At 40.0% G+C, this 18,294-nt stretch overlaps 1 protein-coding gene across 2 annotated transcripts in view; it reads right to left on the bottom strand.

Annotated features, from left to right (window-relative positions):
- si:dkey-237i9.1 (SEC14-like protein 1) overlaps positions 1 to 15,352 on the bottom strand; it is a 32,096-nt gene extending 16,744 nt beyond the window's left edge. For both annotated transcript variants that reach the window (XM_040145591.1, XM_040145592.1), the window contains exons 1-2: positions 14,959 to 15,352; positions 13,244 to 13,333 (exon numbers count right to left, since the gene is read on the bottom strand). In XM_040145591.1, coding sequence (XP_040001525.1) covers positions 13,244 to 13,306 — 63 coding nt within the window. In that variant the 5' untranslated portion in view covers positions 13,307 to 13,333; positions 14,959 to 15,352. The remainder of the gene's footprint in view (positions 1 to 13,243; positions 13,334 to 14,958) is intronic.
- Between the last annotated feature and the right edge of the window lie 2,942 nt (positions 15,353 to 18,294).

The raw sequence follows: 18,294 nt of genomic DNA, 5'->3' as shown, positions 1-18,294 counted from the left end.
GACCCACAAATGAATGTTGGAAAACAGTGTTGAAGCGTGTAACACTTAGAGAGTATTCCATTAAGACATCTGTTCATAATTTTCGCCTCTTCCCTAATATTACGGAGAAGTGGTGCTAATAACTGGAAAGACAGGACACAGCCCTTGAACCTGCTGCTATATCTATTGAATTCGACAACAGATAATGGACCACAAATTACATGCCATATTTGCTGAAAATAAATAAAAAGCACAACAATAAGCTTTATACCTGCGATGCTCTATTCCCTTCCATCTAACAATTAAACCAGATTGCAAAAAGTAACTTCTCAGTCAGCAGCCAAAGTAGCAGTTTAACAACAAACATTAATGGTTATACATGACACCTTCCTTTCATGTGGTCAGTCTTTGTGATAAGGAAAAAGGCATTGATCACAGATTAACCCAAATAGCCATGGTTACCAAACTCCTCTGCAGTAAATATTAATTTGTCCCTTGCTTCGACTCTTTCCTGGAACACTTTAGCACACCTACACGATAAAACAAAGTGAAACAAAACCTATCCCAATTTCCAGACTAGCTCAAAAAACCAGTGCATGTGTAAGAAAGACTGGGAGAACACTGTCTTCCAGTCTCCATGGTGATAGGATATGTTCGGACACACCTCAACTGGCCAAGCCATGAGTAATAGTTTCTGGAATTTGGCTCGGGATTTTATGCACTTTCCACGGGCGCATGAGAGAAAATATAAAAACAATGCATGGTTCCTTGAACCCTTCCTGCATACACAGAAAACATTTTCTCTTTGGCCAACAGGCAGTGTGGCTAAGGGCACGAGTATGGAAAATAATACCTCTTCTGCTCAGGAAGGGAGATTTAGGACATCCAGTAGTTCCGGTGAATACATAATACACTTTATGACTACAAAGAAATGCATGGTGCGTGAATACTTTTCAAACATCCTACATGGCAAGAAAACAAGAGTACTGGCAAGCAGCCCAGCCATTATCTGGTTTGAACTTCTGGCATTAAAAAAAAAAAAAAAAACTTAAATATAGCTGCAAGCATGGTCCAAACAAATACAGGATAAAGGGCTCTCTAGGACATACCAAATTTTTTATAAATATATATTTTTTTTAAAGTTTGAGTGTCATACCACTAGCAAATTCAGCAAATTAAGTCCTAAAATATCAAGCAGTGCTGAAAAAGTTAGTTGATTAATTGATTAGTCAATTGAAAGTAACTTAACCTGCAGCTATTTTCATGATCAATTAGCTGATTAATTAAATATTTTTTCTAGTAAAAATGCCAAACATTCTATAGGTCAAGCTTCTCCAAAGTGTGGGATTTTGAAGCAGTCTGTAACTACACAATGAAGTGTTAAAACAGATAACATGACTGTGGTTAGAAAAGGAAGGTGGTGTAAGCACACCAATGTATTACAATATAGTAACACAAAATAGTTGTGCTGGATTGGATGGAAAGTAAGAGAAACCAAAAGGCAAAGCTATTGTAACATAGCAACAGCTCTGATGCAATGTTTCTATTTATCTGCAGCTGCTCACAAGAACTAAAGGGAGCTGCAACTCGTAGAAGACATGAACTGACTTGATGGTAAATGTTCTGATATAGTTTTATATAGCCTACAGGAACTTCAGTTATAGAGCCAAGGACAAAATACCACAAACACTTAAAACTTCTCAGTTTTTGGTAGAAAGGACTGTTCTCCTGTCACTGCCAAAGGCTTTAAAAAAACCTTTATTTCCACTTCTTGGATGTGTTACATCTTAGATAATGCCATTTGCTTATCTCGTGGCTCCTGAAAGTGACAGAAGGGTCAATCTGCTAGGGGTAGGATGAATATATTTGGCCTGTAAGTCTCCTGGGTGTAACACTCTGACCGGAGAACACTTCCAACTTCCTCCTTAGCAGTGTCACATCTCTGGAGCTTATGAAAATGGTTATGTAATAGAGACGACAGCCACCCAGAGGTCAACCTCAGCTATTTTTATCAGCTGGCTTTCCTGGTGGCTGGGAAAATGGGAACATTTTGGTCAGGACTTTAAGATTAAGATACTTGATGATAAAGTGAAAACACACAAAGTACACAAAGGCTGAGACGCAGCAGTTGATCTGGCTGCACTAGTTAGTGAGAGGAAATTCACAAGAGGAAGACTAACTGCAGTACTGTATAAGAAACAGTTGAGATGTTCTATTCATGGGTTCATTCATTCTAACGTATAAAAAGCATACTATGCCTGTTGGTTTTTGTAACAAAACAAACAAGCCAGGATGACTTACACTTTGGTCTCAGTTATAAGCCAGCAGCGTACATATACCATTCAGTACATGAAAGGTTTACCAGCATTTGTCCGCAAGTGCTGTTTCTGTGCAACTTTGTTTCTGTCATCTCAGTATCTTTCAGTGTCTCACAAATGCAGTCACACTGATAAATGAGGCCCAATGTCAGACAACTAACTACAGGCTACAGTATTGGGAGTGCTACCACGCTTCAGTCTCCTCTGAAGCTGCCCTCCAATGTTCCTTTTAAGAGATACAATACAAACTGTACAATTAACACCACGTTTGATGTCAGATACAAACAAAACATGGCTTGGAGTGAGGGCCACTAGCAGGGGTGTGACGTCATTTAGCCAGTGTTTGGTGGCAAAAATCATTATGAGTTCCCACCCACTACCCACGGCAATCCTGGACCCTGACGTATTGGGGGCATCATTACAGGGATTGACGCTAACCCAGTCACATATTTGTATTTTTGTTGGGCGTTGTCCACCATGTGCACGACAATAATTAATTGGCCTGACTGGGTTGCGTTCGATGTTGCTCACAAAAGGATGTTAGGATGAGACAATTGGGGTCACAAAAAAATTTAAGACTATTAGTCCTACAGATTAATTATTCACTCCTGGCTTTTAGTGGGCAGTATTAGGATACCAAATGACAGATGATGTCACATTCTTTCATGAGACAGGTTGTCGCAGACACACGATCTGCTTCTGAAAATAATAGTCCTGATGCAAAAAAAACCTTGCTGGCATGAGTTTACATAATATGAGGTGAATAAGTTATCGAGAATGAGCTATAGAGAAGGGCATTTGGAGAAGAAAATTCCTCCTGGTTTGCATTTCTGAGAGCAAAACCATAGGTCAAACTAGGTCACTGATCAGTATTGGGGGAAAGCGGGCGGAAGGCTACTGAGAAGGCAGCATGAAAATTCTCAGTTTCTTCTAACTGACTCACATGCCAAGGGAAAGTGTGAAAGAAATAACAAAACACTGGCGTTAAGTGGTTTACGATATCTTTATACATGACAACTTGATTTGATTTGATTTTTTATTAGGATCTCTTTTAGCCCAACTGGGCTCTTCTTCCGAGAGTCCTTTTAACATATAAAAAACACTTTAATAGATACAACAGAAACAAACATTACTTGTTCAAGTAGAACACTTAAAACCCACAATTACACCTATCCGTTGTACAGCACATAAAATAACATTAAAATAGCATAATTGAGGCCTAGTAGATCATCACCAGGGAAGATTCAAAGCGTCTGCTGATGTCTGGTCGAAGATGTCAGATCAGCAAAGCTTCTCTTAGCTGCTTGTTCTTTTTTTCCAACAGCAACTACCTTATTCTCAACATTTTGCATTGAGCATTTTAGCACCATATTATTATAATTATTATTAAATAACTAGTAGGGCTCAATTCTGACAGGCTATAATGGTTTACTGGGGCACTAGTGAGAATTAAGAAAAATGAAACGGACTCATCCTTAGTGATAAAATAGTGAAACCAAGAACAGAGAAACTTTTCCCACAAGCTCTGTTTGGATTTTATTTCCTTACAATGCATTTACTTGATTACTACATTTTCTCCAGAAATGTCTGGGCAATCTGACCCTTACATTAAAAAGACTTCAAATATTGTTATTTAAGGTATATATTCCTTGTCAAGCTTGGCTATATATTTTTTTAAACATCAGCGCCCTGAGAATGTAGCAATTTATGTGACTGTGCCTTTAAGAGTCCCTGTTACACTTAAGCATATGCTGTGCAGGGATGTTAAATTTTAAAACTTCTGAAGCTTTATTTTAAAAATTCTGACAGGGGCGATTTCAACACCTCGGCCCAACAAAATTAGGTAACTGAATAAAAAATAAGTAGTTAACATATTTGAATCATAAATTGGAGAAAAGGTTCTCACTAAAATTTCTGCTTGTGCTCCACCTGTCATTAACAGCTGAGGGAAATTCATATAAAGAAAAAAAACATAATTCTGTGTGATTTACCCTATAATTAATTGATGCAAATATCATTACCACAGTTTTTAGGATCCATACAATGGTGGTAGGACCTTGGTTTGGTCCAACAGGACTAGTTTCACTATGACTCATCTCACCTTTTGATTCAATGTGTACAGACTGAGCATTTGAATAGGGAGCCACTCATGTGAGTGCAAGTAGGTGAAAACACCCTTTGGAAAAGATCCTGTAATGAATCAAAAGCTTCTATGTCCTCGTTCTCCATAGCAGGGCCAACCAGTTAAACAGCTTTACACTTTAATGCTACAGGGGTGCTGTGGACACAGCCTCCTGTGTTGGAATTCCCCTAATACTAATCTATTTGTAAAGCACTTAATATAGTATTTGCTATACTTAAACAGACTTAAATGTTTTGAGCTGCTGTTATTTCTGAAGAGAGAGAATTCAAGATGTCGGTGAGTGTCATGTAAAAGGTTCATCATGGCAAATCAAGGGTAATCACAACAGTACCTAAAGACAAGAAAGAAAACAAAAATTATTCCACCCATTAGGTCCAAAACCATCAGATCTTAGGTGTAGACTGGATGTGTGGTTGGAGAGAGAACAATCTCCTGATTGAAAAGATGCAACAATAGAGCCTTTGGTCTCTGCATGCCATACCACCCACTTCTCTCCTTCCACTGATCTCACTGCTACAGTGGGTATTGTAATGACAGAACTGCCTGGAACAGACATTTTTTTTGGGGGGGGGGGGCAAATCAGCCAAGTATACAGACCTTGTATAAATGTCAGGCACTAAATATTTGGTAGCCCATGTAATCTGCTAAACTGTAGTGGTAGTTTATGCATGTCCGACTGGATATATGCGTGCAGCAAGGAACAGAAAGCAGCAGGAAGGCTATTTGTCGGTCATCAAAAAGTCATCACAATAAGAACAGGAAATGCTGGGCTATACACATTTCTGCTGGTGTAAGACTTACTGAGAAAAAACTTTGTCAGTAAGCCTCAACTCTGTCAGCTGATTAAAAGACCTACAGAAACTGCTGAGATAACGATGCTCCAAAATGATGAAATGGACCAATTTCTGAGGTCGGTTGCATTAGACATAGAAGAATAACTTAAAAAAGATAGCATACCACAAGGTAGGGTCTGATTTCAAAAGGAAATTAAGCAAGTGTTGCTACTAGTGTTAATACAAAGTATTAGTGTTAGCAAATCTTTTGAGCTTAAACGTTATTTACTACAACTTTTTTGTAGATGGTGTCTCTCACAAGTCTAGCAATATCGGATGCTGCCTTTCATGTACAAAATCCTCTATAGTCAATAATATTTAGTGAGGATGCAAGAAAAAAGTAAAACACAAATTGTTAAATAAATCACAATGTGAAAACAATATCTCTTTAAAAGATCAAGATGAGCAACTGTACAGCCCTTTTCATCACTATGTTTGTTCTCTACACAGAACCAAACCACTATAGTTAGGTCATCGAGAACTTCTTATTAGCAAAAAACTGCAGAAGTACTGACACGCCTACTCTGCCATCACTATTACAAGATTCAGTTATTATTAACTATGATTAAGTTTTTATTTAATGGTTACGGTAAATACTGCTAGCGCTTCCCAAGCATCTGATTTCTTGGGGATTGAAGAGGGAGAACAGAGTGACTGGTGATTTCTGGTCACTGCACTTTAGAGATTAATGGACCGTTCTATGTGTATGGGGTGTATGTTAGAATGCATACAAATCTGAAAGGAATCATAGATAAGTAACAGGGAAGGATAATAAAGCTGTATGTGTGTTGCTACACATTTCACACAATTGAGCTGAAAGTGAGAATAAAGAGCTTTAGCCAGCTCAAAATACAACAACATATTGGCAGAAAAACATGCTGGCAAACCTTCACATACATGCAAAGACTGTCACAATATACTGTATACAGGTCAAATAGCTGCCACACAGATCTGAGTCACTGTCCACTGCCACACCGTAGCATCATTGCAGTCTAAATTACGCTAAAGAGTCACTGTGTAAGCGTATGTGCGTACACATTAATCTGTGTCTAGCAGAACGAAGCAGAGTGGGGGAGGGCAGCATCTCGACCTTGCACCAGCAAAGAGGGTGAATGAGTGTTCCGCTGATCAGTGAATGAAATCAGCTCCAGATTTTTCTCATAGGCTCCAACAGTCACGTGGGGGTGGCGATACAGTCTTCTATTTGAAGCAGCACACTGGATGTTAAGCTCCTCTCGCCAAGGCAGGCCATAACTTTCATAGTTTTTGGCAAACAGCATCTAGTCGCTTAAGTGAATTAGACACTGCAGGAAAAGCTCTGACGGATTCATTCAGAAGACTGGATGGGAATTCTCTGAATCAGAACAGACAGGTGCTGTGCTGGGAAAAGCTAATTAGAAAAGCATACATAAATAGTTAAAACAGCAAACATTTCACTGGAGCAGGTATACTAAATTTCCTTCAATATTAAATCGCCCCTGAGGAGCTCTGTCTGAATAACTAGTATGAATGAAACGGAATCACGTTTCATTCTATTTGTATTGGCTCTCTTTTTCAATGGACATTCGTATGACAAAAAGACCGTGTGAATAAATGAAATGACCCAATTTCTCTGAAGGAGTATCCTTGCCTGTAGAAGTACACATTTCTAGACCAGAGGCCATTAAATGATATGAGTGACAGACAAGCCAGCAGCTCACAGATGGATTAAACCAACAGAGTAAAGCCCGGGATGCTTCAGCACAAGAGAACTTGGCTGCCAAAGCGTTAACCAGACTTGGCCGTAAGTGGGTCAGAACATGGTGGGTTTAGAAACACGGGCTTGGCAGTAAACAGGCACAAAAACAATATTTTGGTGGTCTGACACTTGGAAAAACATGCTAGGGATGACCCACATATAGACAGTTAAATGAGGCACAAGGAGATTAAAGTAGTTCACGGTGCAAAAGATGACAAAAGTAATGGGGCTGTAGTCTCCCGGTCGATATGCTTTTGTCCGACCAAATTCTCGTCTGTTGGTGTTACTTTCATAAGTACAAAATTGCTACATCAATAGCCTTCCAGGATTAATCCATTATTTTCCAGGGCAGGAGAGACAGAATACCTATGAAAACGAGGGGGTGGGGGAAGGGTGTTCACAACTTTAAACTCGCCCAACCTTAATGGAGACTGCTAGGTCTAACTTATTTAACGTTTAATGAACATTTACTCGGAGTCGGCTCCAAACTAATTGACACGGTGTCAAAGAAGTCATCGGTGTGGCTGCAATCTGTTAAAACAGATGACCAAACATGTTCATATTTGCAGTTTGCATATCACATCTCAACATCCAACATGGCATATCATCTAAAAACGGTAGGCTACCTTGTCTGCCTTAGGATGGTCCATCAACTTTTGTGTTTAACGCTTGAGGCGTTAAGTGTGAATATATCAGAATTGGCATATTTCATTATGTTATGATAAAAAAAAACAACAGCTTTTTATGTTTATTTAGAATTCATTTAGGCTAATGAGGCTACCAGGTAGAGTGCATTCAGCACACTGTGGCCGATTCAGTTAATCGATAGATAACGTGCCACCCCGGAACCAATCGACTGGTTGAAGAATCAGCACAATTTTGGTCGACCAAGATTTTCTTTGGTTGACTGGTGTCCTAAAAATTAACAGACCGTCCAGGAACTGAGTTCCCAACTACAGCAGCAAACATAATCTAAAACCCTTTAACATGAAACATTTAATCATAAACAATGTCTTTTTTTTCCCCCTAAAACCCTTGAACTCTGTATCATGAAAAACCTGGGTTCTGGTATCTTAAACGGCTTGTGTTCTATGCTGGTAACTCACTAACCAACAGGAAAAAAGACCCTGATATGCATCTACTGCACACATTTACTTTTTTGAATAAATGTTATTATTTCTGTTTTGCATGATGGGAGTTCAGACTGACTCTGAAACATTTCCTGTCGTCTGTCATGATGCAGTGTGAAAGCTACTCTCACCTTGCGTGCTGACAGAAGCTGTTACATGAACCTGTTTTTGAGAGAGAGACTAGAGAGGAAAAAAAAAAAAAAAAAATCAGACAAATCAACAATCTAAAATGCAAGTCAGAGCAGAAGGATAGGACACAAAACAGAACTGGTAATATGTTTGTCATGAACTGAAACAGGATGTAGACTAGAGACTAGAGATGTAGTTAAACACAGTAACAACAGTTCAATGATGAGGCCCCCTGTCAACCATCACCAGTTTCACCGGTGAAGAGGACTTATCTGATTAGGCTGGCCAAACACTGTTCAAAAACTTAAATGCATTGCAGTGCTGGTCCCATCTCATTCACCTGCCAAAACACCTTGGACATACAGTCTGAGGCCACTTTCCAATTGTGAAGTGGGAACGGGAAAGTGGTCTCAGACTTTTGGATCCCACTGTAGACAATAAGAAGAGGGGACACCTGAACTGAGATAGACAATCAAATAATTATTTTCAGTAATACACTGAGGGCCTCATTAATGAGCCTTTGATAATAACTTGTAATAGAGCAAACAACGGGTTCCAGTCTACCTTTGTGAAAGGTTATGTCGGAGAATGAGCTGTGTGCAGTGCACTCTTTCACAGCTGAGTTAAACAGTGTGGGCTCTACAAAAAGGAAACTGAAATTCAGAGAATCTGAAAATGCAGAGTTTAGCCTGATAAGTGGTTAACACAGTCTGGGTAACTTTGCCCTTCCCTTTTATTCTCTTCCCTTTTGTCTGTCTTCTTGTGGCACTTCTGTTTAGACCTGTGAGTTCTACTGAATACTTCTCTGTTTCCTCATCTTTAAGCCAGTTCCTGTTTTTAGTGTTCTCTAGTTACTACAATTTAGGTGTGTAATGCTTTCATGAGTCAGTTTTTCAACATTACAGGGTTTTACCAATCCAGTTAGCTTTTGAAACTCAGTCTGTTGCCATGCAAACACTAGTATCTGAAGTATATGTATTTGTTTGTGTTGCTGCCACTGGTAAGACGGATTTAGTCACAAAGAAGGAAATGTCCTCTGACGTTGATGGTGCCCACAAGTCCGGCAGGCATTACGCTAGCATGGCACATCCTGTTCCTTCCTCTGTAGAAACTCCACTGGGACAGGGGCAGGACCAAAGCTCTTTGTCCTCATGTATTAGCTACAAACCCATACGTTTCCATGGAACATGGTTAGGCTTTGACTCACTTAATACCCTCTTTCTGTAACATTTGTATTAATCTAAGAGTTGAGAGACTTTAGGGATAGTTATTGTGTTTTAAGCTCAACTATAACAGATAGCATCATGGTAGCATTTATTTACTTTCCCAGGGTCAGCCAAGTTTTTATTCCTCTCGTGGCTACTGAAGTCATTTTTCATCATGGATGTGTGCCAGATGCAACTGTCCCTTCAGGCCTGAAACAACAGTGAGAGGGCTATTGTGTTGTGCTTTAGACATTCCTCTGTGACTCCCCAAGGATAGACTAGAGGCTCTGAGACTGGCCTGCTGTGATAACAGCAGCAACAGCATTGCCTACATTTCCTGTTATTGATATGCAGCAGCAGACTCAAGGGACCGCCGTGGATGAAGATGATTTTAAAAAAAAAAACAAAAACAAAAAAACTGCTTCTGTACTTCAGTGATACTCCCAAACCCTCCAAAAAAAAAGAAAAAAAAAAAAAAAAAAAAAAAACAGGCCAACTTTGGGGACTGATAAGAAGGCTATCAAGGTCAGAACTAATTCACATGGGTGTTTGTGGGTTTTTAGGCAGCTCAAACAAACCCAGCTGACTGTCGCTGGTACACAGCAACTGATGGGCACAGCTTTCCTACTTACAGTTTATCTAGGTTCAGAGTTTCCTATTAGGAAACATAAAGAAGGTGCTGTGGTGTGAGTTTCACTCTGGCACCGTCCTAATCTATCTAACATCATTTCAGCAATTAATCACTTAGTGGAACATTACAGCAGAATCATCAATTAAGTGTCAAGTCTAGTCCTGTCAGGTTTACTTGTACAGCTCTTAATAAGGGTTGCAATCTTAAAAGGCTTTTCACAATCCAAAATCAAGTCAAGTAAAACAACAGCAGCCAACAATACACAAAATTCCATTAGAAGTTTATTTTCTTGTTATTGATGACCAAATTTTGGTATGCTTGTGTGTCATCATATTTATAAACAAACCTGATAACCATTAAACTCAGCGTTATATTGATATATTCTTTTCTAGAGTAGGTATGTCATAATTGTTGCAGTAAAAGCTATAAACAGTAAGACAATCACACTGGACTTTCAACTTCCAATTCATGAGAATAGTGTGAAATCTGCCAAAAGCAGTCAACACCGGGAATACTGATGATACCATGTTGAAAGCTGGGTACAGTAACCGCTGCAGAACAAAAACAGCTGAAGGGGATCTGAGAACCAGGCCTGCCTTATGCAACAGTACATTCAAGCCACAGCAGTGTTAGCCAGAGGTTGAAATACTCTGATAGCACCTGTCAGTGAGCCCGGTGGCTCCTTGAGGCCAAGTGAGGAGAGGCTGTTTTTCATTTAGACTACAAGAATGCCTTTAAAGGCTTTAACAGAGGAATGTAGAGCCTTGGCTTTTACCCTCATAAGAGTACATGGGTATTGCAAAGAACGGACAGTATCCAAACAACAGTCAAGTAGAGGGAGAACACCAAATTCCTGAAAAAATAAAATCTCAAATATACAAAAGGGATAAGCCATTACTGCCAAGTATTTCAGATGCCTCTGTTAGAGGAACTAGGGAGAGAAATAACTACGTTTAACTGAGCTATGGTCCAACATAGTAATGTGCATATTATTTTGAACTACTCTGCATTACTACCCTGTCTGCACAATATGTAGACCTTAAGATGTACACACTGAAAAGTAAAAGTAGTCCTGGCATAAAGAAGCTCATTCTTGTAAACACAGTAGATAAACAGTACACTGTATCAATGCTTCATGATGGTTTTCGCAGAAACGCAGGATGTTGTTACACTACTATGCTGCAATGCAATGTTCATAGACCTACTATGGAGGAAGTGAGAGATTTCACTGGATTTTCAATTTAAAAAAAAAAAAAAAAAAAGGGGCCAGCAAGTGTTGTGACGCACCATTAAGTCTGCTCTGTAAAAATACTCACTGCACAGAAAAGTCACAAAAGGGGAAAAGAAACCAAATGCACCATACTCAGCTTCGAACAGATCGAAACGTACATTTTAGCCACTTATTAACTCAAAAATTCACTATAGACCCTGACCACAAAGCTTGCATCTTAACCATTATATCATATGATACAAAGCAAAAAAGCAAAATGTTTTCAGTATCCAAACTTTAACATCCACCGTATCTGGTGGCCTAGTTTAAAAGGGACCCAGGGCTACTCCATTAATTTTTCAAGAGTAAGCCTGTCACATGTATAAAAAGCCCATGAGGTGGGTCATCTCCAGCTTACAAATCAGCTTTGCTATTCTTACTATTCCACCCCTTTGGCTGCATGTATAGACCCAGGTGTAGGTACCAGCCCTCTATTTATAACCATCTGTTTGCCCAGTGCTCAATCCTGGCTGTGCAAGAGATTTAGTCTTCCTGTATCTTCCTTCATGCCGGTTTAGAAAGCTGTTTTCCATTTAAAGAAAACAGCTCCTGTCTGGAATTGGTGTTTAAAAAACACAAGGCAGGCTGTTAAAAGAAAGTAATTCCCAATTAACTTCCTGGTCATCAGAAGTCATTTAAATGAGTGAAGCAGGACATTGCAGAAATTATCAGCACAGAGCATCTCTGACCAGTTCAACTGTTTGGCTGAAATTAACAGTTGTATAATCAGGCCAGGGCTCTGCAGGCATGCACTAACACCACACTACTGACAAACAGCAGCTGAGGTCAAAACATTGCTGAGTAAACCATCCATCCACAATCCATCCAGTGTGTGATTATAGGTCCTAGTGTAGTATACTATAGCTTCTTTTTCTGACACTGTTTTTAAAAAGAAGATAGATTTCACTTTAACAGTACGGAGACACAACACTACAGGGAATCAGTCGTTAGTGTTTTCCATGCGCTGGCTGCTGACGCATTTCGCCAGTGTGTCTTCTCTGACATCTAACCATCGCCACTCCTGCATCACAGGGGTAAAGACTGACTGGCAGCTACACATGGCAAACTAGATACAGGAAAGTGGAAATTAAAATAGGGTCCAAAATTTATGGACAGAAAACATAGACAGCACCAAGAACACATCTAAGAAGGCCATTTAAAACAGAGCAAGAAGAAAGGTCAAGAACATGCAAAAATCCACATTCTCTGAACTCAACATGGGTACTCATGCGAGGCAGTCGCTTGCCAAAAGCCATGCTAGCCACTGAATTTTTTATGGTGCAAATGGACTACCACCGCCAAGTCTGCGATGGAACTTCTGTTTGACATAACAGCATAGCCATGTTGTATATTCAGATGCTGAGTGTGCAGATGTATAGCAAATGGCTCAAGCCATTGAAGCTAGATGGAGAAGGCCCACATGACATGAGAGAGTTAGGGGTGTGTCATAGGGGTATAGTCTCATTCCAGCTAGTAAATCACTGGTTTTAGGCTACTGTCACTGTGCTCAGGCTGCAAGCAACTAAAAAAAAATTCGGCTTCCACTTTGTTTCTACAATGAAACAAATTAGTTGTGACGGCTGTTTTATTTGACACAAGTTTACGCTGGCACTGCTAGTCAGAGATCATTCTCATTGTGTAATGTTAATGTGGGAATGTGAAGTAAACTGCGTGCATTGCAGTCTGCCTTCAGCAACAGCATTTTGAATCTGTGAGCAAATAACATGTAAGGTTTGTAATTTAATGACTACCCTCTGAGGTTGACCTCTAAAGCACCCACTCGCCAGCATTACATATCTCTGCATCTATGGCATGCAATATTCATGTGGACAGAGGGCTGACTGCGACTACAGGTAAAGACACTTACCGCCATCACCAGCTCAAAGGGATGCTTGTACACCCGCACAGGTGACTGGTACTTCTGCACCATGATGGGGATTACAGTAACACCAACAACCTGAAGAATAAATCAGTCAGGAAAGAAAGGGTAAGATATGATCACAGGCATTTGTGAAAGAAACAAAAGTTGAGATATAGGACTGCATTTCATTCCCTCTTGGCATCACCACAATAACTTTATGCTGCTTCCAAAGTTACACAATTATAGCAACATCTGCCCCTACAACTGGAGACTTGGTGTGTAATTAAGTAAAGGTGTGTTTTGACTGATTTGATGATAGAATGAGGCTAGGTGCTTGTGTGTGTTTGTGTGTTGGCAAGTAGCCTTAAGAACTAGAAAACAGTGTATAGTGATGGGCTGTAGAAGGGAACTCTCCTGAGCCATTACTGAAGATCTAAATCAGTGGATGCAGCAATTCCTGTTCATTTATCAAAAAGAGACTGTACTATTGCAATGGCCTTTCATTGCAAACTAGGGGATATAACTAAGCTAAGCATTGCCTCTGCAGAATCTCAGTTCACAGCTATATAAAACACCACTTCACATAGAGATAAAAAATAAATTAATTAATTTAAAAAAAAAATAAACAGGTGCTGTTCATTCTTTACAATGTAAACAGCACATTCCACACGCTGGAGCATTTGAGGAAACTCTAGAAAACAGGATGAGACTGAGTAAAACCATAATGAATAAAAGGAATCTTCTGGCAACCTGAAAATTACTAGTAGCAGTAACAGACAAATACACAGGTTTTCATGAACCAAATAAATTGTGATGAAGAATCAAAGACTCTGTTTACTCCAGGTGATTTAGAAGTAGCGCATTATGCGGCTTGAACTTCATGTTCTGTGTTTGTTCAGCATGCTGATACATGTTTTTAACTTCTGCTATGCTGTGATGGCAACATGGCTGCAAGGAGGGGTGTAGGCTAACGTCCCAGCACTACTTTGAGAGGGATCAGGGCAGGCAGACTAATAATAACCGGGCAAGGACGGACAGAACACAAACAGGTCGCCACAGTATTGCTTTCTAGAAGACACATATCTAATGACTGCTACTGCCATACGTAATTACCGTCATGCTTCAGGATCTGTCAGCAACTTCAAAGAGACGTCAAAACAAGACAGTTGTTTTAGAATATGTTGTTTAGAGACTTAAAATGACACACTTTCCAACACACGATTCAGCAGTTTTTCCCTTTCTGAATACTCAAATAGAAGTGACTGGCAACTGCTATTTAGGAATCACCTCTAATTATCTGAGTCTCATCAAACAATGTATAACGTACGTTTTTGTGTACGCTTTCGCACTGGGTCAGTTAGCAAACACCTCATGTTTTGAATGGTTTCACTTTTGTCATTTGTTTTCGTCTTCTGTGAATTGCTTTGATGTCCCAGTAACAGGATGTCGGCTGTAACGTTAACAGATTTAACTGAGCTACGCCTGGAAAAGTAGGATGTTCTGAATCACTGCGTGTTATGTTTCTAGTTCCAAATGAAAATGTAAAATGAAACAGCAGGTAGTGTTGTAACAACACAATCACCTCGGTAGTGGTTAACATCGCCACGCCGACTTGTTAACGTTAGCTTACACAACAGTGCTGGGTAACTGAGACTAGCCAGAGAGCTGGCGCTAATCAAACAAATTGCCAACTTGACATAAATCTCATAACGGGGGCTTACCGGTGACTCAAAGAACTAAAGAAATCTGGACTTGTTTCGTCTGGTTATTCGTTGTGTCTTCTGAAATGGCTATCCGAGTGAAGTCTTGCCATTCCCCTCCTCGGCTCTTCACTTCGCCGGGTCCGGGTGTTGAGCTGAAGCCAGCAGCTAACAATAGTTAGCTTTATTGTGCTAGCTGGCCATGTAGCCGGAGTAAGCAGCTAACAAGCTAACCGTCGGACAAGTCTCACAGCCAAACGCTGACGGGCATGGTAAGAACCATAAATCGAGTATCCGAAACAGCCCACCGTTTAATCACCCATAAAACCGATGGAGTGTCGACAGAGGAGGACTGTATCCCTCCTGTATCCACCTCTCTCGTTCATGCCTGTGATGCCGTCGCTCCTCCCCGTGTCCTGGGCTCAGTGCCCCCCCCCCCCCCCCCAAACCTCTCAGGGCAGCGCAGTGATGCGTTCATAAAAATCCACTGCCTGACCACATCTGCTCCAGTGAAGGACAGTCATCTGTGAGCAGTGCAGAAGATAACGCCAAAGCCAAATTTAGCCCTCAAATCACGGGATTACAGTTTTATTTCAAAGAATTTCCCATGAACTACAATTGCAGTCATTAGTGACACAGTGCACAGTTTATTAGTAATTTTATTATGCAACCAGCTCAGCAGCGTTCACCAGGTTAATACCATGTGTTTCCAGCGCAGTGCTTTGTGTCTGTTACGCGTCAGGTAACAGATGCATGTACGGCCTGTATTTTTATTGTCAGGGGAAAGGAGGGAAAATATGTGGCAACTGAGACTGACATGTAACCCAAAAAGTCACATTCCCTATCAGGCTGTGCATTAACAGAAGGTGGGAATGGCTTGAAGTCAACCTGCTCCCTTGAAGGACCAGTGCAGCGACATTGAATTGCACTTCCATGAAGTTGGGAGACTCATAAGAGTCAAATTTGGGGGAAAAAACTGGAGCAAGAATTGAAGCATCAGATAATTCTTGAACTTGGGCTGGGAGTATGGGGAGAGCACCCCCAGATGACATCACACAGGTTATTTCCTCAGATAGGAAAAAAACTCCCTCAGAGCCACAGGGGAAATTGTACAACGGTTTTAACGGCACATTACTCCTCTTGACTGGTATACTAACCTTTGTGTGTAAAACTGGTGTACAGTTTTTCAAACATTATATCTTACAGCCTTATTTGTGTAGGTATGGATCAAAGGTCGGAGCTTTGATTACTGAAAAGATAATGGAGTTCCAATGGCAGAGTTGCATTTCTTTCACGGGAGAGTGTCTTTGGTTTCATCTGCCCTCAAAAGTGTGTGACCTTGCCGAGGTGCCAAGCCCCCAAACACCTTGTGAAAAAAGAGACAGCGTAAGTCATTTTAGGCCACAGGTAATCCCTGCTGCTGTTGTTGGAATCTGATAGTTATGGTATCGCTGTAAATATTTTTGATTTGATTTTATAAACAGTATGAACGAACTCATTTAGACACTTGAAACGCAGGGCTTCGGCTACGGCCAAAATTCAAACGGAGTTTAAATATGAAATGTTAAGGTACATGTTACCTTGCAAGTACCCCATGGTATGATAATACAAGGCATAAAATTAGAAGAAAAAAAAAACACAACTGAAATGAAGTGAAAAACACAAAATATTAAAGCCATCTAAGTGGTTCATCCATTAACAGTCAAATATAAAAGTACTTAATTTGGCATGTACATAATTTTTTTGTACTTAAACATTTATTGAAAAATTATCTTCATGTCAAGCTCATGTGTTTTTTACATGAGTGTTTCTTTCCACTGTTGTTGCACAAACATGTCTCCACTTTGTTGTGGCTTATAAGCCTCTCTTTAGTTCTCGGCGTAAAATACCCTCACTTCCTCATTATGTAAGAGGTTTAGCAGCAGTGGCGGCGGATGAGAATGCGGTCCATTGTGAATCGTTTACAACAGAGTAAGACACCATTCGTTGCCTTACCATGAAATCAGCATAGGTGAACGTCACCTTCAGTGAGCGGGAATAAAAAAAGAACATCGTTAAGTGACGTGAACAAGCTAAAGGCAAATACTATGTTACTATGTCCTAGACTCAAATCTAGCAGAGGTGAAAACAGGCAACCACTGCTGATACTTTGTCAGTCTCACTAGCTGTGCTGAGTTTGGTCAAGAGCATGTGTTCTTATGGAAATATATGATAGTAGCATCTGAGGCAAATAGTGATAAGCCACATTGGATCAATCGCTGAAGAGCAGAAAACTGAAAATACTGTATGTTTGTATAGAAAGACAAAAGATCTACTTTATGACTTGACAACATTTGCAATGGATGTGCAGTATCCTCTACTGGGCGATGGCTGCAGCTACAACAAATTGCAATCTAGGATGTAAATGGGCAAATCATGAGGTAAAATAACTCACCTAATTTATATACATTACAATAGTGGGGTTTTAATGTGAACCTTATTCAACAAGTTGAAGTTTAAGCAACAACATGGCTTCGCCAGAGCGTACAGGACTGACATGGTCATGTCTTATTTATAGCCAGAGCAACCAGATTCACAAAATTATCCAAATAAGATAAACATGTACATTAAATAAAAAAGCAAACATTTTTTTATGGTTTTATGAACCATTCAGCAAGCCCCAAATCTCAAATCCTCTGTATCTTTAGTTACACAGCACATTCTTAGGTGACATTCCCTTAATACTAAGTGTTAGCAGGGCATGATGAACTTTCCATTTTCTCTCCACAGCAGAAGTAGAACAAATCACATTTAACCCAGCTGTACTTTTTATTTTCCAAGACAGAAACTGTTGTATTTTTCCTTCCAGCTGAGATGACTCACCCTCCTCACAAATTTGGGCTTATATTTTGCTGTGAACTCACATCCTACAGTAGTGACAAACATTAAGGTAAAAACTAAAGGTGGCATTTTGTCATTAAGTCTTAAGAGATCAACCAATTTATGTTTTAGCGGCAGAGCTCTTGAAACGGCAGTACTGACATGGAGTGCCATTTGCAATGAAATTCTGTACATTCATGGTCCAGCGACCATGGTAATCCCCTGACCTTTCCTCTAGCATCACCATGAGCTTGATATTTTTAGTGAACTATGTCCATATCTGATGAATGGAGTTTTCCCTTATTCAGTTAAATATCTCTAAATTTAACAGATGCATTGGCCCATAATTTTGTACAGACATTCATGGTTCCCTGACAATGTATCCTATACTGACACTCTTGGTTTTTAGTGATACTGTGTGTCTCAACTGCTTGTGTGGATGGATTGCCATGACATTTGGTACAAACAGTCACGTCTCCCACAAAATGATTTGTGATC

This window comes from Xiphias gladius, chromosome 15 (assembly GCF_016859285.1).
Source record: "Xiphias gladius isolate SHS-SW01 ecotype Sanya breed wild chromosome 15, ASM1685928v1, whole genome shotgun sequence".
In the NCBI taxonomy this organism is placed as follows: Eukaryota; Metazoa; Chordata; class Actinopteri; order Istiophoriformes; family Xiphiidae; genus Xiphias; species Xiphias gladius.
The sequence above is the reverse complement of the archived record's forward strand: the minus strand, read 5'-3'. Positions and strand labels throughout refer to the sequence as shown.